General features: G+C 37.1%; 1 protein-coding gene across 1 annotated transcript in view; it reads right to left on the bottom strand.

Annotated features, from left to right (window-relative positions):
- Window positions 1-15,941: 15,941 nt before the first annotated feature.
- Window positions 15,942-26,220, bottom strand: part of LOC149166823 (Integrase-type DNA-binding superfamily protein) — a 46,921-nt gene continuing 36,642 nt past the window's right edge. The window contains exons 2-8 of the mRNA XM_089432758.1: window positions 18,919-19,001; window positions 18,449-18,457; window positions 18,246-18,334; window positions 18,055-18,128; window positions 17,885-17,935; window positions 17,067-17,143; window positions 15,942-16,873 (exon numbers count right to left, since the gene is read on the bottom strand). Of these exons, the coding sequence (XP_089288884.1) occupies window positions 16,227-16,873; window positions 17,067-17,143; window positions 17,885-17,935; window positions 18,055-18,128; window positions 18,246-18,334; window positions 18,449-18,457; window positions 18,919-19,001 (1,030 nt within the window). The 3' untranslated portion in view covers window positions 15,942-16,226. The remainder of the gene's footprint in view (window positions 16,874-17,066; window positions 17,144-17,884; window positions 17,936-18,054; window positions 18,129-18,245; window positions 18,335-18,448; window positions 18,458-18,918; window positions 19,002-26,220) is intronic.

Genomic DNA, 26,220 nt, shown 5'->3' with positions numbered 1-26,220 from the left:
AGAAATTTGAATATCCTTTTTGTCAAGAGGAGAATCATCTTTACCTTCAACTACCTTTGATTTTTCCTTTTTATCATCAGCTGTCCTTGATGTATTCTTCTTGAGCTGTGCTTTGTTTGCTGTAATAGGAACATCTCTATTCCTAAGATTATACTGCTTTTGCATCTCAAAGACAGCGTGTTGATAGCCCTTTAAAAAATCTAAAGGCTCTTCTCCCGATTTTATCATGCTGGACTCATCATGTTCCTCCTTGGTCAAGAAAATCCCTGACACTTCTTCATCAAAACAATGGATTGATTCCTCAGGGACTTCAGGTTCATCTTCTTCATCTACCAAATTTTGCTGGAAGGGAGGTCTCATTGGAGGATCTGCCTGCTGATTTCTGTTGTCTCTTGGCCTTTGCTGATTCTGAGGTCTTCTGAACTGAGGGTTCCTGAATTGAGGTTCTTGTTGTGCTGGAGGAACAGAAGAATTTCCAAGAGCTAGTCGGTCCATCAATTTCTCCATGGTTTTCATCATTGTTTCAAACTTGTCTTCTTGAGCAGAGGTAGAAGGCTTCTCCTTCTTTCAGCTTGGTCTTTGCCATCTTTGATTTCTTAGCAGCAAGCATATTCACCTCTACCTTAATTGCATCATTTTGCATGTCAGAAAGAGTAGCAGACTCTCTTTCTCTGAGTAAAAGAGAGAAATCTAAATCAAATGATTCAGCATATCTCAATTGTGCCAAAGCTCCAAGAGGTTTCAAATGAGCTGGAATAGAATTGTATATTTTATTAAACCTCTTAGAGAAGTTTTGGACAGTTTCCTCTGGAGCTCTCCTAAGATTGTTGTATTTAGTAAGGGCTTGGACAGGGTTGGTTCTGTTTCCCCATTTCCTTAGAAAGCTGTCTTCAAATTCTACCCAACTATGAATACTTCCGGCTCTAAGGGCTTTAAACCATTTTCTGACTTCCCCAATGAAAGTTTGAGCAAACAATCTTAGTTTTACATCTTCATCATCCACTTCTTCCCTGTCAACAAAATCATTGAACCTATCCACGTGTTCCTCTGCTGTAATATCTTCATCTCCTCCCCACGTTGGAATTCTGGCAGCATATTTACTAGGAAGATCATGTAAAACAGCAGGGAGAGCTAGAGGAGCATACCTAGCAGGTATAGCCATAATGAATGGAGGAGCAGTGACAACAGGTATTGTATGACCAGTGGGACCAGAACTAGTGTGAGATAGTGTCTGAGGACTATTTGGACTAACAGAGGCAGAAGATAAAGTACTAGTACGAAAAGGGCTATTTGGACTTTGCAAACCGCTGACAAAGGAACTCCAATTTGGGAGAGGTAAACCAGTTTTGGATTTGAGCAAAACTTCAAAAGGATCAAGCTCTTTGAGTTGGTTCAAATCTTCTTCTTCTAATAGTAATTCTGAAGTAACAACCTCCCAAAACTCTTCCTTATCTTTTTGTGACACTAAGGATGAAGTATCAATGCCTCTTTTTTGCAAATCTAAAATAATTCCAATAAGCTCTTCTTCGTTCTCAGACCTCAACAATACCTCATGAATTTTATCATCTACAATTTTATCTTCAGGACTTCTAGAAAATTCAGGGAACAGAGATTTTGATACAAATGAAGTACCTGGTATATCAGGAAATCTTTGCCTGCTCCTTGAGATGGTGTTCGGATTATCCATAGGAGTAGGTGGATTTGGGTCAGGATTACTCCTTGTATATCTTCCTCTCGAAGCCACCTTTTTAACTTTAAGATTGTATGGAGTCACCAAGGTAGAATGCAGCCTCGAAAACCCTCTGAGCTCCTGCTACCTTCAGAAGCTCAGCTTCATAATTTCAGGAATGAGTAATCTTCAGACTCCCGGCAGACGCACCAAAATGTTATCTCAAAATCAGACCCTGATAGGCTGCTGGTCAGGTTGACTCTAAGTAACTATTTCAAACCTACTTTAGGCTGAGGCTTAGCCTCCTCAACCTGAGAGGGCTCTCTCTAGATGGGTTAATGATTTTGATTAAGATAAGATGGCTAACTCTTTGTGAAATAACTGAGACAAATATGGATGCTGGAAAAACATTAAACAAGTTTCCATTGGGCCTATGGAGTCAACAACATCTTAGTAAACAATGATCTTGACTTTACATAGAAGTCAGGGCATTCAGCATTTGAATATTCAGAACACAACTCATATGGAACCACAGTTTATAAATGCATACAGGAAATCAGAGCACAATCAGTGAATTCTGAGTGATTATACATTTATACAACTGTAAAAAATTAAGGAAAAGACAAGATCACACATTCTGAACATAGAAATCCTTCATGAATCCTGAAAAGTAAAGCCAAATTATATTACTGAAACTCTGTCTTTACATAAGCCAAATACAATGCTCTGTCATAAAGTTTTCCAACCCTCATTACATTGTTGTTTCAGCTATATATAGAATTCTTTATTCTAACTTATCGAGATTCCTCCTCCAGCATGAGGGGAATTTGATAACTACCTCTAATGACACCTATCAACTATTTAACTAACTAATAAATACAATAAAGTGCTGACTGGAGCTTTTTTTTAGAGTTCTAAATCTACTATGACTCTAACTCCATATTATATGCATGATGGCTTCTCCTCGTTCTTTGACACCTGGTCCTCTTTCAGTTTGGTTGAGATGGATGAGATGGGTATTTAATGCCCCATGTTGACCTTGGATGTTGAAACTTTTTAACTGCTCAGAAATATTAGGAGGTTACCCTTGCTTCTCGGCTTTAGTTTTTTCCAAAATCTTCGAATGCTCAGAAACATGTCTTTTAGCCTTTAATTACCCAAAATGTGGAAGACTGCCACGTTTTTGATGTGCTGTAAGCTTTGTCCATGAACATGTGTGTAGGCAAAAGTTTGTTGCAGGCCAACCGTTTGATATATCTTGAACGGTGATCAAGGGACTTTATAACAAAAATTTAAAATCAAATTTGAATATTCAACCTTTTAAAGCATCCACCTGTCTTGACCTGATTGACTGTTGACGGCTCCAGATAATCTCTTGCATTCCCTTTAGGCATTTCCTTTTCAAAATTCCCGCTCATAATTCAAACTGTTTGATTTACGTTAAAATCATCACTTTCAGCAGTTTCGTAGCGCGCTACGAAACTGCTGAGTTATTTAAAACAGTTTGCCTTTGACCCGAGATTTTTATCAACCGAATATTTGATTGCCAAAAACTCCCTTCAACTTTCCACATTTTGAACAGGGATTTATATTTCCTCAGAGAAATAAGATTAAGCAAATTTGTCAAAAATTTGAAACAAAACCTTACTTGAAGTGAAAACTCATTTAGCAGGCAGCCGGCTTAGCTGTGTCTTCAAATATTCAATTTGTTTCCTCATAGCTCTATTCCCAGCTCTCAGTTGCATATTAATCCTTCTGATATACTTGGCTTCTTTGGTTGCTGGGACTGTCCAGGTGTGAAATTGTGCATGGCCATCAACCACTGAATTCAACTGAGCTTCTACAGCTTCATTCCCTTTCCATAAGGTTTTATAATATTTTGCATGTATGGTTGCATGTTTTCTAGCGGCCTTCTTCAATTTAGCAATATCATACTTGGCTAACTCCAATTGGCTCTTCAAGGCTGCTATATTGTTTTCTTTAACTGTAATGAAGGTTCTGCCTGTGTCTTTTTGTGTTCCTTCCCCTGTTTCCTCTGTTCTCGGCAGTGCTTCCTGTACTTGCTGGAATCTCCTTGTCATAGGTCTTCTAGGTTTAAAAATGAATTCTTCAGCTGGCTCATCAAATTTAAGCCTTTTTGAAGCCTTGGATTTCTTGGTACCTTCTTGCTCTGACTGCATCAATTCAATTTGGACTGGTAGAGACTGCTCGAATTCAATGGCCTGTAATAAATCATTCAAATTTGCCTTGGACACTGGGCTCTCTTCAACTGCTACAGCTTTACCTTTTTCCTTATTTATCTGGCTTCTTGTTCTTACCCTTGAGACTGCTTCAGATGTGCTTGTTTCAGGTATAGTCTTCTTACCATGAGCTTTTCCCTTAGTTGATTGCTGAGGTTGATCTTGAATGATTAGTGGCTTCACTGGTTTTCTTAGTTGTGACTTTGGAACCCTTTTAGCTCTTGCTTCTTTTTGGAGCTCAGCTATTGTAAAATCTCTGGCCGGTTGTGGAGTGAGGCCAGTCTTGCTTTGGAATCCAGCCATAAAAATAAAAGAATTCCAGTCTCTCTCTATCTTTTGGAGGCCATCTAAAACCAGCAGCTTGATCAAACCATGATGAAACAAAGAGGTTTCAGAATCCTCTTTCCTCAGCTGTACCTTATCACACATCTTACTCAAGCTACGGAAAAGATAAAACGGCAAGTCTATGGAGACCTTCCCGGTGAAATGCAAAAGTAGTTTGAAATGGTAAGAATAAACCTTGTTATACCTTCCTTCACAAGTCAAATATTTCTGAATGCAGGTGAGTAGGAGAGCATAATGTTCTTTGACATAATTCCTGGGCACTCCCCTAGTTAAATCTTCATTTACATAATCATCATTCAAAAACTCCTTGCAAGGATTCATGTCAAATTTGAAATTTTTGAACCATTCCTCTTGTTCTCTTGGGATCTCTGTCACAGCAGATATCACTTCTGGAGAAACCTGCACTTCTAACATAGCTACCTTTGAATTCAAACCAGTGAAGTTAAGTGCAAATTCCTTAGTTACCTGTGCATGCCCTCCTTGTAACTTTTTGCAAAAGTTCCAACACCCGGCATTTTTAAATGCTTTCTTCACCTCTTCATTCCTCAGCGTTATATCCAGGCCTTCAGGTTCAGTCCTTAGAGGTTTACCGGATCTGTGCTCTTTTTTCTCCATTGGTTCTTTCAGATCTTCACAAAAAATGACTACCAGCTCCGGTTGGAATTGTGACTCGGCCTCGCTTGATTATCAGCCTCGCTTGAATTTTGAAATTTTCCGTCTAAAACCGTTCAAGATATAATCTTGCAGATTTGTCATTCATGCAAGACTTACGGCCATCATTAAAGTTTATGCACGGTGAAATTTCTTGGGAATGATAATACATGCGTATCAACAGATCTAGTGGTGGTGATAGTGGCAATGAGCGTTAAAACGTGATAGGAGAGATATATGAACTGACATGAGAAGACATGGCTGATGACTCACCTAACGGACTTGACATTTCGGGAAAGATTCGTTGCGGAAGTACGAATCCATGATTTCGCAGCGCTGTTAGTTTTAAATTTTAATGATGCGCTGCGAAACTGCCTAATCATGATGCGCTGCGAAACTGCTTAATCATGATTGCGCTGCGAAACTGCTTAATCATGATTGCGCTGCGAAACTGGCGAATTGGAATTGTGCTGCGAAATTACTAAAAGACACGGTGGCTCACATAAGACACAGAGGTGGCTACAAAACAATGATGGGTAGAGGGGAACCAATGGGAGTTGAGAATGACTTGAGTTTTGGAACCAATGGAAGTTGAGAATGACTTGAGTTAAAAACTCTTTAAAACTCCAAATCCTAAGGGAAGAAAATTAAAACGAAATTAAACTAACACAGACCTTTTTCATCGGGCTAGGATAGAAAATTATATGCATCAAATTTTTAGTTCTAAGTGATAACACCTGCATTGAAATTATGTGAGAACAGTAGAACAAGAATAAGGAATTCATAGAGTCCAAGTTGCCCTGGTTTTCCCCTATGAATTCGTGTTTGCTTAGTGCCAGTTTCCTGGTTTTCACTAGCAAACAAATTATTGATTTTTTTTTATGTTTTTTATATTTTTTTTTTTTTTTATTCAACTACAAGACTGGAAGATGGCTGAGCCTGGTGTGCCATGATTTCCAGTTTTGTATCTTCTATTAGTTGTTTCATAAATGCTTCTTTACTGATAGGCCTATTATAAACTTTGAGCCTATGTCCATTCACTATAAATGAGGTGGAGTCCTGGTCGATTGTCCTGATCTTTACTGCTCCATTGTCAAAGATTTCGTCAATTTCATATGGGCCTAGCCAGTGTGTTGTGAACTTTGCTTTGAAGTCTTTGAATTTGGAGTCAAAAAGTAATGCCCAGTCTCCCTTGTGAAATGTCTTTGTTTTGATATATCTGTCGTGCCACTTCATTCTTTGTTGTTGCACCAATGTAGTATGTTCTATGGCTTGTTGACGATGCTCATCCAATTGATTCAGTTCCATGATCCGCTGCTGCTGTGCTTCAGTCAGGTCTAGTCCTAGTTCAGCTGCTAGTCTGTATGTTTGTATCTGAAACTCTATAGGCAATAAGGCCTCTTTTCCATATACTAACTGGTATGGACTAAAACCAGTTGTATTCTTCCATGTGATTCTGTAGGCCCATAGTGCATCTTTTAATTTTTCAGACCAATCTCTTCTGTTCAGCTGTACTGTTTTAGTCATGATATTTTCTAGGACTTTATTTGTTGATTCAACCTGCCCATTTGCTTGAGGATGATATGGTGTAGATTTCCTGTGTTTGATCTTGTATTTCTCTGTTAGATCTCGTACCAGCTTTGATGTAAATTGTGCCCCTTGATCTGTTACAATTTGTCTAGGTACTCCATATCTGACAAAGATTTCTTCAAAGAGAAAGGTGACCACTGTATCTTCTGTTGCTCTGTTCACTGCTTTAGCCTTGGCCCATTTGGTTACATAATTTGTACATACTAGGATGTACCTCTTTCCATTTGATGGTGGATTGATAGGTCCAACAAAGTCAAGTGCCCATTGCTCAAATGGTTCTATGAGGACTTGTGGCTTCAGCGTCATCTCATCTAATGTGATTGGTCTCCCTGTTCTCTGGCAACTGTCACATTGCTTGACATATGCCTTAGAGTCTCTGAAGATGGATGGCCAGTAATAGCCCAATTGCAGCACCTTATATGTTGTTCGTTTGTCTGCAAAATGACCACCACATGGTTCATCATGACATGCTCTCAGAATGTCTAATATTTCATCTTCTCGCACACATTTTCTAATCATCAAATCTGAACCAGTATAAAATAAATCACCATTTACCCAACTATACCTAGAACTTTCTCTAACAATTTTTCGTTTTTGCTTTTTAGAGAATTGAGTTGGAAATTTTCCAGAAGATAAATAGTTTGCAATGTCTGCAAACCATGGTGTTTTTACTGTTATGGAAAACAGGTGTTCGTCTGGAAAGTTATCTACAACCGGATTTGGATCGTTGGGTGAATGTATGCGGGATAGAAAGTCAGCCACTTGATTTTCCTTGCCTGGCCGGTCTTGTATTGTGATATTAAATTCTTGCAATAACAGTAACCATCTTGTTATTCTTCCATTGGTGATGGGTTTATTCATCAAGTATTTGATTGTTGAATGATCTGTATGAATGAAAACTTGATATCCTGTTATATAGTGTCTGAATTTGTTTACTGCATGTATAACGGCTAACATTTCTTTCTCTGTGACTGTGTAGTTCAATTCTGCAGGTGTTAGATTCTTGCTTATAAATTATATTGCATAATTGAACAAGTTCTCTTTCTGCCCAAGAGAGGCACCTATCGCGGTATCAGATGCATCAGTTGATATATGAAATAGCAAAGACCAGTTTGGCCCACGGAGAATGGGTGCAACTGATAATTTTTCATTCAGAATTTGAAATGCATTTTGACAGTCATTTGTCCAGTGAAATTCAATATCTTTTGCTAATAGTTTGAACTGGTCTTTTGCTAATAGTTTGAAATTCAATGTTTCAAAAATGTTGGTTGTATGAAGTTTTGTGAGCAGGTTGCAGAGTATGGTTTCCATGTTCCTTTGACAAGCATCTTTGCCCAAAATTTCAACATAGATAAAATTGTCATAGAAGGTATTGAGTTTAGTGTTTCAGCAGGTATTATTTCTTCAGCCACAGGTATTCCAAATCATGGTGACACCTGGTTCAAAGGCATGGAATTGTCTCTTGATGATTATAAGATGTTCCTAAAACCTAATGTCAGAGAGACCTGTGAACATGTTTTTCCTTTTAGACATCTGCTTAACAAGTATGCCCCTCTAATGAAGCTTATCATGAAGTATTTTACATGTGAAGGCAGATTCTCTAGATTATACAGGTATCATGTTAGGTTACTTATGCATTTCACCTCTACAAGAACACTTAATTTGTGCAATTTTCTATCTAAGAGTGTGGTGAAAATGACTGAAAAAATTCACACTAGGGGACAGCCTCATATCACAAATTTGTTTCACCATAGCCTGATCAAGATTGTGGTTATGCATCAGCTCTCAGTCAAGCAAATCACTTGGGAAACCTTTTTGGATAAATTAAAGATTGCTCCTGTCATTAGGCCCATTGTTTCTCCTAGCAAAAGAACATCATCAGGGCCTAGGTTCACAAGGTCTATGAAGCATGGTTCAACAAACAAGCAAGAAAAGGTTTTAGAGGCACTTAGACCTAAGGTAACCAAGACATATCAAAGAGGGAACAGGCTTGTGTTTGCTCCATAGATTGTGGAAGGGGCCAAGCCTTCTACATCAGCACAACAGGGATTACATTTGCAGGGTGAGGAGGCTACCCATCATGACATACAGATAGTGGACTTGGAATCCCAAGATGATCAGCAAAACCTGAAACTAGTTGTCAGAGAGAAGGATTCTTAGATCAAGGAGCTTTTGGACAATGTGGCAAGAGCCAAATTTGTCATTTCCTTCCTTGAGCAAGAAAATGAGCAGCTGAAGGCAAAGCAGCTGCTTCTAGAAAAGGATTTGTTTAAAACTAGTATGCAAGAGTCCAAGGGTAAAGCAGTGCTGGAACAAGATGAACAAGAGAGGGAGGTTGGGAGGAAGAGACCTAGGACAAAGGGTCTCAAAGGAAAATTGCAGAAGAAAAAAGACCAAAACCTGCTGAATGAGGATTTGAGTCTTGAAGACAGAATAACTATGGAGATCAATGAAGACAAGGAATATTGGCTCAGCAAAGTAAATGATCATCTGGAGAAGCTTCTTGACAGAGCTAATAGGGACAATCAGATACTGAGGCATATGGCCCATCACTATCAAACAAGGAATCAGGTTGCACAAATCAGAATCAAGAGACTGAAAGCAAAACTGAAAGAGGTCCAGGACAAGCAAAGGGAATCAAGAAAAAGGGGTAAGAGAGTGAAATTGATGGCTAAAACATCCAAGAATGTTTAGCCTATCTTCCATAACAACCAAGGAACAAATTTTGAAAGTTTTGGAGAAATTTGGAATTTTTTGAAATTTTGCAAGAAAAGGCACACAGAAGTGTCACGTTGAGGCGTGACCCTTTTTCCCTGGACATCCAAATGAGTTTTTTTCTACATGGATGGATGCATTATGATGAGAACATGCCAAATCTAATCCTAGTTTTGCATGAAGGATTCCCATTTTGATCAGAAACTCAAAAAACCTCACCTTTTTCACCTCTCTGCCACTAAAACTGGATTGGTGCGGCGCTTCTGAGTCAGGTTGGGAGAATGAGTTTTTGGAGGCCTTCCCATGGGTCATTTTCCAAACTTCAAGATGATCTGGAAACTAGACAGAAAAATCTAGTTTACCGTTCTTTTAGATTTCTATTTTGACTTGGGGAGATACCTAAAAATGGCTTCAAATAAGCGCGACCCTTCTGCAAATTTCCCTGTTTTGGTGCATGCTGGTGCAACCTTTTTGCTGACTGGCGCAACCCATCTGGTTCTGGTGCGACCCATCTGGTCTGGTAACCTCTTATGTATTGAATGATGGCAAGTTTGAGATTTTATGATCTATTAATGTTACTTTAAGTTTCTTAGTTGGTTTTTGCCTCACTTTATGAGGAAAATTGTAATTAATGAGGAGATATGTTCTCCTAAACTTTAGCCTAAATTGTGGAAATTGTCTCAACTATCCTAGTTTTCAGTGAAGACTCATCAAAGCTAGTTATGATGAGCCTTGAATAGAATTTTCGACCTGATGAGATGTCATATGTTGTATTTTCCTATATAAGATGGAAGGGAATCATTTTCCAGGGATTGGACATTTGAGGAGAGAACCATTGTAGCCTGTATTTGACATTTTTGGAAATCAAAACACAGAGTTTGCAGCTATTGTAGTGGGATTCCTTTGGAGAAGCTTTCACATTATTGTTCATTTTTCTTCTGATATAAACAAATTCATGAGATTCATGCTCGTTTAGAAACCCTACCTATCTCCCATATACACAACGACAACCCTAAAGTGCTAAAGTGTGTGCCTACCTTGCCCCATTACATCTTTGCAAATCTGATTCTCAAAGCCTAGACCTAGCTCCCTCTGACCTAGCTACCTGGTTTTTCTCCCTTATCTAGCAACAAAACCTAAATTTTCCAAAACCTACCTAAGCTTAGCTATCTAGCCTAAAACCCTTTATCATCAAGTCATCTCTTGGTTGTGATTTCATAGAGAGAGCCCTCTCTGGTTTGGTAGGGCTAGCTACCAAACCGAAAGCTTGGTCTATGGTTACCTTCGTCGATTTCCTCATCAGCTTGGGACATTGTGGGGGGTAACACCTACCACTCATGTGAAGTGACTTATCAAGGATGGTTTTATCAATTCTTACTAAACACAATTCTATTTATTTTAATACAAACGAATAACATATCTAGCATAATTTTGTTGCACTACAAACAAGTGAAAAACACACACTAGCCGATTCACCAGAGGGGGGTTGGAGTATGTACACCTTAGACTTTAGCAGTGAAACTGTTGCATAGAAGGGGATCCCTAGTACCCCACAAACAAGGGGGTCTCATACAACAATTTGGTTTTTGGCTTGGTTGCAACCTTAAAATTAAATTATTATTATTATTATTATTTAAAATGCTTCATTTTGGGAACTTTTGATATCATCAGTAATTCAAATTCAATGCTTGAACTTTTGACATTGTCAGGAATTCAAATTCAATGCTTAAAGCTTGGCAATGCATTGTTAAACTTCCATTACAAGCATAATGGTTTTCATGTGAATAAAATCAATGTATTTATTTACAATTTTCTAGTTTCACACACTACACCAATTCTGAAGTGGAGTTAAAATATTTGTTTTATGTTAGTGGCAAAACCTAACCTACTACTCATGTGAAGTGCCTTATTAAGGATAGTTTTATCAATTCTTACTAAACACAATTCTATTTACTTTAATACAAATGAATAACATATTTAGCATAAGTTTGTTGCATTGCAAACAAGTGAAAACACACACACTAGTTGATTCATCATAAGGGGGTTGGAGTATGTACACCACCTTAGACTTTAGCAGTCAATGTGTTACATAGGAGATCCCTAATTTACAATGTTCTAGTTTCACACACTACACCAATTCTGTAGTGGAGTTAAAATATTTGTTTTATGGTAGTGGCAAAACCTAACCTACTACTCATGTGAAGTGCCTTATTAAGGATGGTTTTATCAATACTTAGTAAACTCAATTCTATTTACTTTAATACAAATGAATAACATATTTAGCATAAGTTTGTTGCATTGCAAACAAGTGAAAACACACAACTAGCTTATTCACCATAAGGGGGTTGGAGTATGTCACCACCTTAGACTTTAGCAGTCAATTTGTTGCATAGAAGGAGATCCCTAGTACCCCACAAACAAGGGGGTCTCATACACCAATTTGGTTGTTGGCTTGGGTGCAACCTTAAAATTAAATTATTATTATTATTATTATTATTATTATTATTCATTGTGAACATGTGTGAATATAAAAGGTTGAAGTACTATTATTGATATTATTTTGCAAATGTTTAATCATAGGTATTTCAACTCAGCATTTCACTATGCACTTCCATCTTTCATGCTTCATGTTATATAGTGTTCCAATTTCACATGCAAATGCAACAATTCTTAAGTTAAGTTAAAAAGAGTTAGTGGGTGTTTCAACTCAACATTTCCCTATGCACTTCCATCTTTCATGCTCCATGTTATATAGTGTTCCAATTTCACATACAATGCACCAATTCTTGAGTGAAGTTAAAAAAGAGTTAATAATTTTATAGTAATGACAAAACTCATGAAATGTCTTATCAAGGTGGATTTTACCAATTTTCACTAAACATCACTTCATACAAACAAATAATATATCTAACATGGATTTGCTGCATTGCAAACCACCAACAAACACACATGTTAATTCTCTAATGTATAAAATGCCCATTTTGGGTACATGTATGAATAAATAGGTTGGAAGTAATATCATTAAGAACACAGTTTATACTTAGTCGTATCAAATTGTGCGTATCAAATTATACAACAAAAGTCATATTCAGTAAAATAATGGGAACTTTTGATATCATCGGTAATTCAAATTCAATGCTTGAACTTCTGACATTGTCAGGAATTCAAATTCAATTCAATGCATTGTTAAACTTCCACTGCAATCATGATGGTTTTCATGTTATTAAAATCAGTGTATTTATTTTACAATGTTTTAGTTTCACATGCTACACCAATTCTGAAGTGGAGTTAAAATATGTCTTATGATAGTGGCAAAACCTAACCTACCACTCGTGTGAAGTGTCTTATCAAAGACGGTTTTATCAATTCTTACTAAACACAATTCTATTTAATTTAATACAAATGAATAACATATCTAACATAAGTTTGTTACACTACAAACAAGTGAAAAACACACACTAACTGATTCAGCAGAGTGGGGTTGGAGTATGTACACCTTCTTAGACTTTAGCAGTCGAATTGCTGCATAGAAGGGGATCCCGAGTTAATAATTTCATAGTAATGACAAAACTTGTGAAATGTCTTATCAAGGTGGATTTTACCAATTTTCACTAAACATCACTTCATACAAACAAATAATATATCTAACATGAACTTGCTGCATTGCAAACCACCAACAAACACACTTGTTAATTCACTAATGTATAAAATGCCCAAATGGGTACATGTATGAATAAATAGGTTGGAAGTAATATCATTAAGAACACAGTTTATACTTAGTCATATCAAATTTTGTGTATCAAATTATACAACAAAAGTCATATTCAGTAAAATAATGGCAACTTTTGATATCATCAGTAATTCAAGTTCAATGCTTGAACTTTTGACATTGTCAGGAATTCAAATTCAATGCAATGCATTGTTAAACTTCCACTGCAAACATGATGGTTTTCATGTTATTAAAATCAGTGTATTTATTTACAATGTTCTAGTTTCACACACTACACCAATTCTGAAGTGGAGTCAAAATAATTGTTTTATGGTAGTGGCAAAACCTAACCTACCACTCATGTGAAGTGTCTTATCAAGTATGGTTTATCAATTCTTACCAAACACAATTCTATTTAATTTGATACAAATGAATAACATATAACATATTTAGCATAAGTTTTCTGCACTGCAAACAAGTGAAAACACACACCAGCTGATTCACCAAAGGGGGGTTGGAGTATGTACACCAGCTTAGACTTTAGCAGTCAATTTGCTGCATAGAAGGAGATCCCTAGTACCCCACAAGCAAGGGGGTCTCATACACCAATTTGGTTGTTGACTTGGGTGCAACCTTAAAATTAAATTATTATTGTTATTATTATTCATTGTGAACATGCGTCAATATAAAAGGTTGAAGTATTATTATTGATATATTTTGAATTAAATTCACATTTCATTCTTCTAAAAATTTCAACATGAGATATCCAACTTAATTCACTAATGTATAAAAAGCCCATTTGGGTACATGTATGAATAAATAGGTTGGAAGTAATATCATTAAGAACACAGTTTATACTTAGTTGTATCAAATTTTGTATATCAAATTATACAACAAAAGTCATATTCAGTAAAATAATGGGAACTTTTGATATCATCAGTAATTCAAGTTCAATGCTTGAACTTTTGACATTGTCAGGAATTCAAATTCAATGCAATGCATTGTTAAACTTCCACTGCAATCATGATGGTTTTCATGTTATTAAAATCAGTGTATTTATTTTACAATGTTCTAGTTTCGCATGCTACACCAATTCTGAAGTGGAGTTAAAATATTTGTTTTATGATAGTGGCAAAACCTAACCTACCACTCGTGTGAAGTGTCTTATCAAGGACAGTTTTATCAGTTCTTACTAAACACAATTCTATTTAATTTAATACAAATGAATAGCATATCTAACATAAGTTTGTTACACTACAAACAAGTGAAAAACAAACACTGGCTGTTTCACCAGGGGGGGTTGGAGTATGTACACCTTCTTAGAATTTAGCAATCAAATTGCTTCATAGAAGGGGATCCCTGGTAGCCCACAAGCAAGGGGTCTCATACACCAATTTGGTTTTTGGCTTGGTTGCAACCTCAAAATTAAATTATTATTATTATTTAAAATGCTTCATTGTGGGAACTTTTGATATCATCAGTGATTCAAATTAAACCACCAATTCTGAAGTGGAGTCAAAATAATTGTTTTATGGTAGTCGCAAAACCTAACCTACAACTCATGTGAAGTGTCTTATCAAGTATGGTTTTATCAATTCTTACTAAACACAATTCTATTTACTTTAATACAAATGAATTACATATAACATATTTAGCATAAGTTTGTTGCACTGCAAACAAGTGAAAACACACACTAGCTGATTCACCAAAGGGGGCTTGGAGTATGTACACCAACTTAGACTTTAGCAGTCAATTTGTTGCATAGAAGGAGATCCCTAGTACCTCACAAACAAGGGAGTCTCATACACCAATTTGGTTGTTGACTTGGGTGCAACCTTAAAATTAAATTATTATTATTATTCATTGTAAACATGCATGAGCATAAAAGGTTGAAAGGTTGAAGTATTATTATTGATATATTTCGAATTAAATTCACATTTCATTTTTCTAAAAATTTCAACATGAGATATCCAACTTAATTCAACAAAGTCTTGTTAACATTTGCCCCCACTAACATGATGTATAAACTTACTGGCATCAAATTCAACAACAGAAGTAACATTTAATAAATGATGAGAATTTCTGACATTCCGAGGAATCCACAAAATCATCCCAAAACCTCTATGAAACAAAAACATTTTTTGTTTTCGAAAACTTGAAATCAAACTTAAAAACTAATGTCATGTCAAGATCCCAAACTAAAATGATTTTCTGTTTGATCAAATTTTTTTAATTTCCTGAAACATCTGTGTACTTACGTAAACATTAACAAATTCAACCAGAAACCAATGAATCCACATATCAGACCCATCTCAACCTCTACGATTAATGTGATTTTTGCAACCCTTTCGTGAGCATTTTCCTAATAACAGAATTGGAACTCGGTTTTACGAATAATGTTACCCAAGGAGAAAGATATAGTAATATAGGATCTGTTCATTTTTCTATAATGCAATGCAAAACTTAATCAGGCCCAATGGGCGCATCTGTGTACATATATTATAGATATGGTTTTTTATTTTGCCCAGAAGTGCTATCTTCTTCTGATTTTACACAAATAATGGCAGGATGCATGTGTGTCGTTCATTGAATTCACTAAAATACCAATCTTCAATCCGCCAAAACAAGAAAGGTTCTAGTGGGCAACAACAGAATTATAGATGAATGAAATAAATGCTGAAAAGCATGATCTCACCATTGCAGAAGATTTTTCTCGGTGCCTTTAGTGTCTTGCAGGGTAAACCAAGATAGCAAAACCCCTTTCTCTCAGTGTTTGCACTCTTGTCATTTTTTATTCCTCCCATGACCTACAGACAAAGCCTGTATATTCGTTGTGTCTAAATAAGGTGGTTGAGAGGAAGAATTGTTATTTTCCTCACCAAGGTTCAAATCCCACTCGAGGCATATCTTATCTTCATGAACCATGAAGGATATCTCACCCTTGCTTATTGGCTGGTGGGTGAGGTGATTGGTTACATGTTAAAAATTTTAAAAATTTAAAAAGAGACACAACTTGCATGCTTTTTAAAGATTAGACCTAGAAGTTGATTTTACTGTATAACACATTTGTGTTTTCAACTTGAAACCTGCATTATCCAAGGCATTTTTGAGGCCCATTCCAATCTCCACGATTAGGGTTGACAAAATTTTGAAAACACCCATTGCAGGGACTAGTATTCTTAAATCATCAAAAAGTTTGACTCTGTATCTGTACATGATGTATACTAAAGAACATGACTACCTGGCATAAAGAAAGTAAAGGTTACTCTTTAAATGGTCCAAGATATGTACACAAAACATAATGCCTTCAACAAATGCTGACAGCATTTGCTAGAGCAACTCCACCAGTCGTTGGCACAAAATTGGTCCAAAGGGAGTCAGATGCAGGGGCTGTGGTATTGCAATCTTGAATTGGTGGCACAGGCTGCACTTGAGCAAAAGGAAATATTGTACTCGTTTGACCAGAAGGCTGATATGCAAATTCCTTGGAACCAGTCGTGTCTTCTGCTAGGAGAATCTTTCCCTTGCCCTTCTCCAACTGTATATTTTCTGGATTATCATTGGCATTCATATCTTGATCACTTTTACCTTTTTTCGCAGATGCCTTTTCAAGCATCTGCTTGAATGATGAAGATTGATGCAAGACACTTAGAGCAGTCACTGGGGAAGGGTTATGTTTTCCATTATTAGGCACACCTAGAGAAGGCAATTGGTATGGCTCACATGCCTGACCTGGCCACTGTGGTGTCTCTGGTTCCTCGCCTTGAGTATGCCTTTCTTCAGAGATAGAATGTGATTCATCCATATGTCTGGGTGCAGAAGGTTCAACCTCAAGCGATTTGTTTGGCTGCCACCACCTGATGTAGCTGCTCAAGTCAATGTTTCTGACCACACCAAAACCTCTGTATTCACCTTGTGACATCTCATATGCTGCTGCTGCCTCCTCACTTGTACCTGAACGAGAGAAACCATCAGTAAGATTGCATAGTTCTAACACAGGAATCACAGCTTTGAGGCATTTCATATGCTTGCATTATGGACTCAAAAAGTGCAAATCAAGATCTGTCCAAAAAATGTTTAGTTGCAGCATCACAAAACTGTTTCATGAAAATTATTCTGAGAATAATGAGAAAGCCATAAAACTTACTACAGCTTCCCATGCTGAAATATCTGTTCCCAAGAACTCGACCAAAGCTTGCTTCCCACTTACCAGTTTGTGATTGCCTGGCAGAGAGAGTCAACAACCGATATAAATTGGTTACAGGATATAATTGCAAGCCCAAAGCCTGTTCCCTGTATTTGTTCATTGTTCGAAGATAAATATAGTTTCCTGAAAGTTGAAACATGACTAAATCTTGCTGTCTACTAGCCCTTTTAAAAATGTCTAACACAGGCTTAACCAGCACAACTTGAAAAATTATTAAATAGAATTAGAATTTAGAGAGCCTTATGTTTATGTTTAGGTAGTAGGATTAGAAACTAGTAAAATCTAATATAGAACTTGTACTTAGAGATCCTCATCACCACTTATAACTAGTACTTTGAGATCCTAACCACCGTTATGTTTGCGTTTAAGTTTTAACACACCATATAGATGCAAGAGAAATTACCTGTGATGGAGCAGCAGGAGAAGCTGTAACTGCTACATATTCTCAAGGCATAGGAAATATAAGACTCCTCTCTATTAATGCCCAATACCCACATACACCACTACATAGGACCCAATTTCCCTGCTTGATATCCAAATACAAGCAATGGATTCCTAGGAATGATATTGCATTGGAAATTTGGAAGTTAAGATTATAATCGTTGCATGTTTTTTTAATTGGCGCAGATTTACAGTAATAAGTAACCTTCAAAATTCACACTGACAAGTGTTTATTTTTCTTGAAACAACCCTCTGCTGCCAAAAGGAAGGCATTTTAAAAAATAAATAATTTCCACAATTTGAATTTCACAACTTACTTGGCCAGGCCACGGTATTTTGACATTCCCCTTGAAAACCCACTACTTTTCCTGAAATGTGAGACACCAGATAAAACTCAGTTACTCAGCATTTGCATGTTTTTCAAGCCACCATGATGACAGATAAACAAGCTTGGTTATCCTGTAAAAGGGTAACCTTTACATCTTACCGTCTGAGCGAAGCCAGGAAATCTTCCCTTGATATGCTCTGCATCTCTTCAATATCTCTAGCATAGTCACTAACCTGCACAATGTTCCGAGTACTCTCATATAAGACGCAATGCAGATCAATGGGCTAACTTCAGCCATAATTCAGATTTCTAGAATTGGAAATCAGTTTATATTGTGAAATCTATCATACAGGAAAATTAATGAGAGTTCCAGGACCCCAATATTTCAGAGCGGCAAGGTCATAAGCTCTGGCTGCAGCCTCCTCCTCATCATAGGCACCTGAAATTTACATGAAATACAGTTAGAACTATGCAAATGCTAAATTGACAACCATCATGCAATCAAACAAAAACATCAGATGAGAAAAACCTCAAAATCAGAGATAAAACTTACCTAGGTACACTGCAAGAACACCAAAACAGAGACAAAAGAATTAAGTTAGAAGCTGCCCTCAAAACATACCAAAATGCCAAAGAAAACACCTTCTGTTTCAAACAAGGTCAGAATTCAGTAAACTGTAAACACCTTTCCAGACTATCTCATAGCTATAGAGCTATAGATTATGTTTCAACTAATTCCACAAAAGCTCACAAAAACAAAGAAAGTTTGTACGATTGATATCCTGCTCTGAAGCCCACAGGGTCTATGTGGACCTAACTCATTGGAATTAAATTTCAAGGACAGACAAAATTATCTAATGCCAGAACAAAGGAGCATTCACTTTCTTAAAAGTTAAAACATTGACCTCCTATAATCCTCACCGTTATGGATTGAAAGGACTTTTACCAGGCATTATAATTTTTTATCTAAACACCACTGCTTACCATTGGCTTCTAACATGCATGAGAAAGTCTATCCCTTACCTTGCTTGCCCTTTTTATTTTGGTTCTGGTTCCAAGTACTTTTGTCCCAAAGATGAGCTTCATATCGTCCTGTCCATCTATGCCTGCAATGTCAGCAGCAATCAGTCTAATGCATGTAGAGGCTAACAAACAAATCACACCTCGGCTGCAATAAGCTTGGAATGATAAAAGAGGTTGAAAAAAAAGGCAAAAAGGAAATCAAAAAATTTATACATGCTGCATATCCTTACATCAGAATGAAATAATCATTTTCTGTTTCATAGAATATAAAAGATGGAATACCATCAGTCTTTTCACAAAAGTTTAAAAAAACAAAATCAAACATAACTATTTTGCATATGTTTACAAAGTTCCAACAAGATCACCTGTGCAAGGTTCCACAAACCGTATGCTGAGGTTGATAAATACAATGACAAATAATACACAAATTTGTAGTTTGCAAACAACCTAGTAATTATTAGGGGTAGGGTACCATAAAATAACAACATGATGAATTACTATTTTCTATTCTATTGGGTAAACCTACTTAAGCAGATCTGGGCTGTGGAATTCGGACAATTGTCATAATCCACTTTTGACCCCTGCATTGTGCATACATGGACATTTTGATTGGGTATCAAGCCAGGTGGGCTTGCATAGAGAACACCCTGTGATGTAAATTTTTACGGATGTATGCTGTGAAGGTTCCTAGTGGGAGCCTGAGGCCAAGGCCCCACTAAGAAATGTAATTAATTACTTACGAACATACGAAAGGCTGAAATTTGATAGAAAAGGAACATAAAAATGGATGCCATAGGGGAGAAAAAAGAGGGGGACTGTGATATGACAAGAGATGAGAAAAAAAGAAGGAAATTTTCAAAATTTCTTCCTGCAATGTGCCACTTCCCTAACATATCCTCCATGATTGAATGGTGGCTAGTGGAAAAAGCCTTAAACATAAAATTGACAATTCACAATCCCATATATGTCTCACTATATATTCCTCAATTTGTACTCTTGCAAGCTTGTTTCGTCTTTTCCATCTTGAAAATATCATCCTCATGCAGTTGGTATGCTGGTGCTATGTTGATTATACTGAGCCTTGGCTGGCTGCTTGTGACCATGAGCACATACGAGGGACACTGTTGAGTAGACGTTGTATCTTGAGTTGGTTATTGATATGTGAGAAGCTTATTTACTGCTGGTAGGGATTTATTCCTGAGATGAGAAGATATATCAGAAGTGGGCAACCTATACCAAAATTGTAGCTCAGCGAGGGAATCCCATACAAAAACTTAGCCTGGCTGTGAAGGGTTCTCCATGCAGGCAGTAAATTAGAGGCAGAAAGGCTGTGTTGATGTGAGTGTTAGCAGCAAGGGATTGCCTATGTGCTTGAGTGAGTGATGCTAGTGGCAGTTGTTTTAATATGGTACCAATATGGCTGATGGTGTTCGTGTTAGTGTTAATTTCTTTAAACCCAATTACAATTTTACCATCTCAACAAATGATCAAAGATCTGAAATAAACAATGCTTTCTAATCTGATTTGTAACAATAAATATTTTGGGTTTTTAACCAAATAAACAGCAGAAGCAAAAATATGAAACCAATCACATGCGATCACATGCAATAGAGAATAACACAGATATACCCTGGGAGTGTGGGGAAAACCAGCAAACATTGGGCTTCTTATTCAGCTTCAGGAGAAATATTTTTTACAGCAGACATACAAGAATTTGTTCCAGAAAATACACAGTAAAAGATCTCGACCCTCTCTGTAACACCCCATCCCACATTTGCTCGCTTTTACAAGCTCTCCAAGGTAAACATAAGCTGAGTGTTACTATGACATGACATAACCTCCAAATTCCAATTATGGAAGTGGAGGGTCTACAAACCGGAAACTTACTTATACCTCTCAGGAACACCAAATCACCCAGATGTCAGCCAACAACCTCTGGGGATCAAACCCTGAGCTGGAACTTCTTTTTACCAGACTCTACCTCCCAGCCGCAAGCATGCCAAGTTGTGCATGCAGCTAGAAAGCTCCGGCTGCACGCACAAGCTTTCCTCCGTGCGGTTGCAGCCAAAATTTCCCTGTTCAGAGGATGCGGCTAGAAACCTTGAACCGGATTTTTAGGATCAGCTCTAGGCCAACTGCCCAGAATCTTTTAGAATCATCTCAATCACCTACAGGAGTCATTACTCACTGTTCTTGACTCGATCCTTGCTCAAACTTAACAAGTACATGGAAATCATTTAGACAAACACTTTGCAGTCAAGGTGTGGGCCATAAATGCATAGTTTCATCAAAGAATCACCAAGAAAGCTGCAAGAACATACATTAGCCTATGCATTTATATTAATTAACCAAGAACTCATTAAACCATGGCATGGATCCATAACAAGAGCACATCATAAAATAGGAAACATAAACATGCATATAACCAACATTTAACCAGAATAAAAACATGACAAACCAGTCATAAAATAATACATAAAAATCAGAAATTGTTTTCATTGTTCTCAATAGGAATCAACACGCAAATACATATGCAAATGTCAACCAAGTCAAGGACTTCCATGTACCACCTGACCATAGATTGGGTTGAACCAAATCTCTCTTTTAACCAATCACCCCCATGCCATATTCCAAGCATGAATGTGGGATCTGATGGGATAAATCAAAACAAACCAACCAAGGCTTCTAGAGGCTAAACCACCTCAACCCTCAACCATTTCACCTAAACCGGTCCAGAAATCACCAAACCAACACAAGCTTGGATACCTCGGAATTTCTTCACCATACCTAGAGGAATTTTTATGTCTCCTACCACCTATCAAGGGCTTCTCGGAGAAAACCATCTCCACCCCCAACCCTTGGGATTTAGCTGAGACCACTTCACCCAGATCCAAAATCTTCCGGCAATCCAAAGCTCAACCAAAAATGAATCCCATCACACCATGGCTATCTAGGAAATGGCAAGGCAAGGTTGAAACTTGAAACCACTATCAATCCAAGAAAATCCCATGCCAATGACAACAAATGAACCAAACAACCAATTTCATGTACCACGCATTCAAATCCTATCAAGGAAATCACACATGCAACCTATTACCCAAGGTCTTCCCACTGTAGCTATTGTCCCAAGCTTTTCCTTGTGCTCCCTTGCTTTCCTTTGCTTTTCCTTTGCTTCCCTTTGCTTGCTTTCCTGTTCTCCTCCTGGAGATCTCTCTCTCTCTCTAAAATTGATCCAAAGCTAAAACTAACAAAAGTTGTAAACTGTTTCTCTGATGGCTTTTTATCATTGATGTCTACTCTCTTCCTTTCCTTTTTCCTTTTTCTTTCATTTTGCTCTAATTTCTCTCTAATTTCCTTAGCATGCATATTTGTGTCTCTTCATCTTCATTTTCTCCTATTTTCCTTTTTTATTCCTTCAATTAATTGTCATTTATTTTCTTTTTTCTTTGCCAATACCATTGCCAATTTCCATAGCCATTAATAAAACATAAGTGATGCCCACTATAATGTTTCCCCCGTTCATTCAGCTTGGAATACATGTCTCATGACCTTGGTCTTATTTTTGCCTTTAATGTCCTTTATTACATGAAAGCTAAGTTGCAAGAAACGTGGCCTAAGGGTCCGTTTTCGGCTGGAAACGAAACGGAAACGAGGAAACTCGTATCGTACAGCCTAGAAACTCGTTTCCAATCACATTGGCCCATTTCACGCTGTGGAAATGTGCCCAGTATGGCCAAAAACAAGTTTCCAGGCCGTACGACGAAGTTTTCAATTAACACTTGATGTTTTATTTTTTATTTTTATTTTTTTTGCTTCTAATTTCTTATTCGACGACTAAAATATCTTTTGGATGCTTCTAGATGCCTCTCTCAAGTTATAAAAAAGAGGATTTTTTTTAGTAGGGCAACCTGATGTTCAAGCCTATGGCCCTAGTGTTGATATGCAGTTCATGGTAATGTTAAATTCTTAAAGTAAAAGTGAAATTTTAGATCTCACTCAAAATCCAGCAAACTTATCTGTTTTTCAGGATTTCAAGATTGGGGGGATTGCAATGTTTCCATTGGATTTTGTCATGTACTAAGGTATGGAACTTGTATTTAATCAAGAGAATCGAGCCCTCTATGCAGGGGAGACTCCTAATAATCAAGTGCACCTAGGGTACTAGGGTATGGAACTTGTATTTAATCAAGAGCACTAAGGTCGTTTGACTATGTAGGAGGAGACTCCCAATCAAGCACGAGAAAAGAAATTAGAAATTTCTCGTGGCTGATTTTGGATATTGTTATTTTTATTATGTGATCATTCATGAGTAAATGTGATGTAAATTTAGAGACTTATAGTTTATATATTGACAATTTACAATTTAATCATAATGTAATAAATTAGAATGTATCATGTATGCTTTATGATTGCACATATTTCTTAAATGTCCTAACACACACACACACACACACATATATATATATATATTGTGTTTCCCCGTTTCCAAAATTTGGGGGGGCCACATTTCGTACTTGTTCCCATTTCATAAACTCATACCCGTTTCCCCGTATCGTGCAACTTAGCATGAAAGCTTTAACCTGGGGTTGTTATACTCTCTCTCACTTGGCCCATGTATGGCCCACACGTGTGGCCCAACAAAAGAACTTCTACGCACAAGGAAAGCTCAGCCTCACGGCCCAAGAGAAAACTTGGCCTACTCGTTCAAGTTAACTCAGCCCACACATGCCAAGGTAAATCAACCTCTCTACTAATATCGGTTGCCCTGATCTCGCTCTAGCTGGCTCGATCTAGCCTCTTCTCGGTCTCACTACCAAATACTGCACTCCATTGAATCCTAACTAGTGCCAAATCAATTGTCTTTCTCCTTTGGCTTGAACCTCATATTAAAAAGATCAAACGCTAATCTCAAGCGAAATCCCTAATCTCAACAGTTGAGATTAGATCTCACTTTATTGAGATCAACAATCATGACTTAATTTGTCATTGACTTATTTTCCCTTTTACCAAAAGGTACCCAACGATTAAATTAAATTGTTGTCTAAACTCTTGACTTAGGAAATTCATTAATTAACTGTCGTAGGAGATAATTAAGGTGACTGGCTCACGTCATGGCACCTAAACCACGTAGAATCACCTTCCAAGCTACAATCTCAACAATTACGAGTTAGATAATTAATGTATGAGTCCATCCTCTTTAAATAAGGACACTAAGTAGTTGGTATGTAGTTCATTAATGTAAAAGGGTCATCCTTATGGTATAAGGCCCACTAGGTAGTTGATACTCATTAATATCAGGGCTACTAATTTTTAGGTTTGGCTAGTGAGAAACTATTTATAGAGATGGGAAGCTATGTCATGTTTTTGTGAAGGATTATTGTTGTATTGAAACATTGCTCATTTCGAAGTTGCCCCATGAAATTGGCCAATGAAAATTACTCTCATTTTGGAATATCAATAAAAAGGTTCTCTTTCTACCAATGCTATATTTCGGTTTGTCTCTTTTATTTATTGCATTTCTTCATATATTTCTCCTAAATTCTCTGTATTTGCTATATAAGTACTCTACAAGTGGTATCAGACCACTTCCCATGCCTATACTGTTGATTTTTTAGTGTTCATTTAGACAAGCACAATTTTCTACCAACGATAATTACTTCCAATAATATATAGTCTTACTTTAGCATATTTCAAAACATCATTAAGCAATTACACTCAAAAAAATTCAACTGTAAATGCAATAGAACAATAAAGATCACAGTAGAAAAGCCATGCACAATAGACACCAAAATTTTTCACCTGGGAAACCCAAACTCAAGAGAAAACCCATCAATCTTTTCTAGGAGAAAATGTTCAATTCAGCAAAAGTACAACCTAATTTATCCAATCAAACTTGGTCAAACAAACCACAGAATCCAATGCAAGTCAAACCTGGGCAAACTAGCCTAAATTTGGCCTCCTGCAACTACCCGCAAATTCATTCAACCCTGAGTCAAACAGCCTGAAATTCAGGATGCTGCTACTGCCTCAGAAATTTGGTCAAACTGACCAATCAAACTGCCTCAGATAATTTTGGTCAAACTAAGGTCAAATAGACTGCTCTGAATTTCCGTCAAACTGCCCAGAAAGTCTTGGTCAAACCCTGCCCAAAACTAAGTCAAACAGATCAAGTCAACGCTGGTCAACAAACTCCAAATGAGCTTGGTCAAACTTCAGAGGACTTCGATCGTCTTCTCCTTCTCCTTCGCACGTGTGAATAAAAAACAGAGGTTTTCATGATGATTTGAATTGATGCCAAATGAAGGAGGTTGAATGTGAATATATAGTGGTCAAAGCATGTGGGTTTTGACCAAGGGTCACACCCATTCGTATGGTGGGGCCAACCTAACTTTCTGGAGCCTACATGAGCTTAAAAATAATAATTTTCTTTCTTTTATTTTGGCTGACTTGAATACCAACCTTAGCTACCAAAAGTCAACATATATGCACCCTAATTTTAGAAACGAATAAAAGTTTTTAGCTAGAAAGGTGTTCCAGTGTCTCTAAACATACAGCTCTATCATTTAGCAAGTCAAGCTATGGCTAGGAAGCATATGTTGAATTTTCTACAAGAATGAGTAATAAAAACTGATTATATGATCTGATAATTACTTCCTAATGATTTCCAATCAATTTATCTTATGTCACTTATATCATTAAGCAATTATACACAGAAAATATCAACAGTAATGCAATGAAAATAGTAAGATCATAAAGAGACAGCAAATTTACCTTGGGAAAACCCACGCTTGGGAAAAACCCAGCAACTTTTCTTCTAGTAAAAATTTGTTCTACAGCAATATTACAATTCCAAGAAAATTCTAGAAATTTGTGCTACAAATCCAATTCCAGATACCAATCAAACCTGGTCAAATACCAACTAGTCAATGTTGGTCAACCCTCCAAAGAACAGAGAATTCAACACTGGTCAAAGATAATAAAAAAACTGGCCTGAGGTCAAGCTTGAACCTATGGTCAACAGTCCTGCAGTCAACTTCGGTCAAATACAGTTGGTTGTTCTTTAATTCTAAAGTCAAAGTTTGAATTCTCTGTCGTCAAACATGGACAGAAACTCTATCAAAGTCGACCTGATTCTCAATCAAAGTCAGCATGTCAAAACTCAGTCAAATGCAGTCTTCTATGCTGGCCAAACTTCAAATCTCCTTCTCTTGACTCCGCACGTGTGGATCATAATGGTCAACAGTCCTGCAGTCAACTTCGGTCAAATACAGTTGGTTGTTCTTTAATTCTAAAGTCAGAGTT

This window comes from Pinus tabuliformis, chromosome 5_1 (assembly GCF_031772625.1).
Source record: "Pinus tabuliformis cultivar Carrire ecotype Pingquan chromosome 5_1, CPIR1, whole genome shotgun sequence".
NCBI classification, from domain to species: domain Eukaryota; kingdom Viridiplantae; phylum Streptophyta; class Pinopsida; order Pinales; family Pinaceae; genus Pinus; species Pinus tabuliformis.
This window is presented reverse-complemented; position numbering and strand designations above follow the sequence as displayed.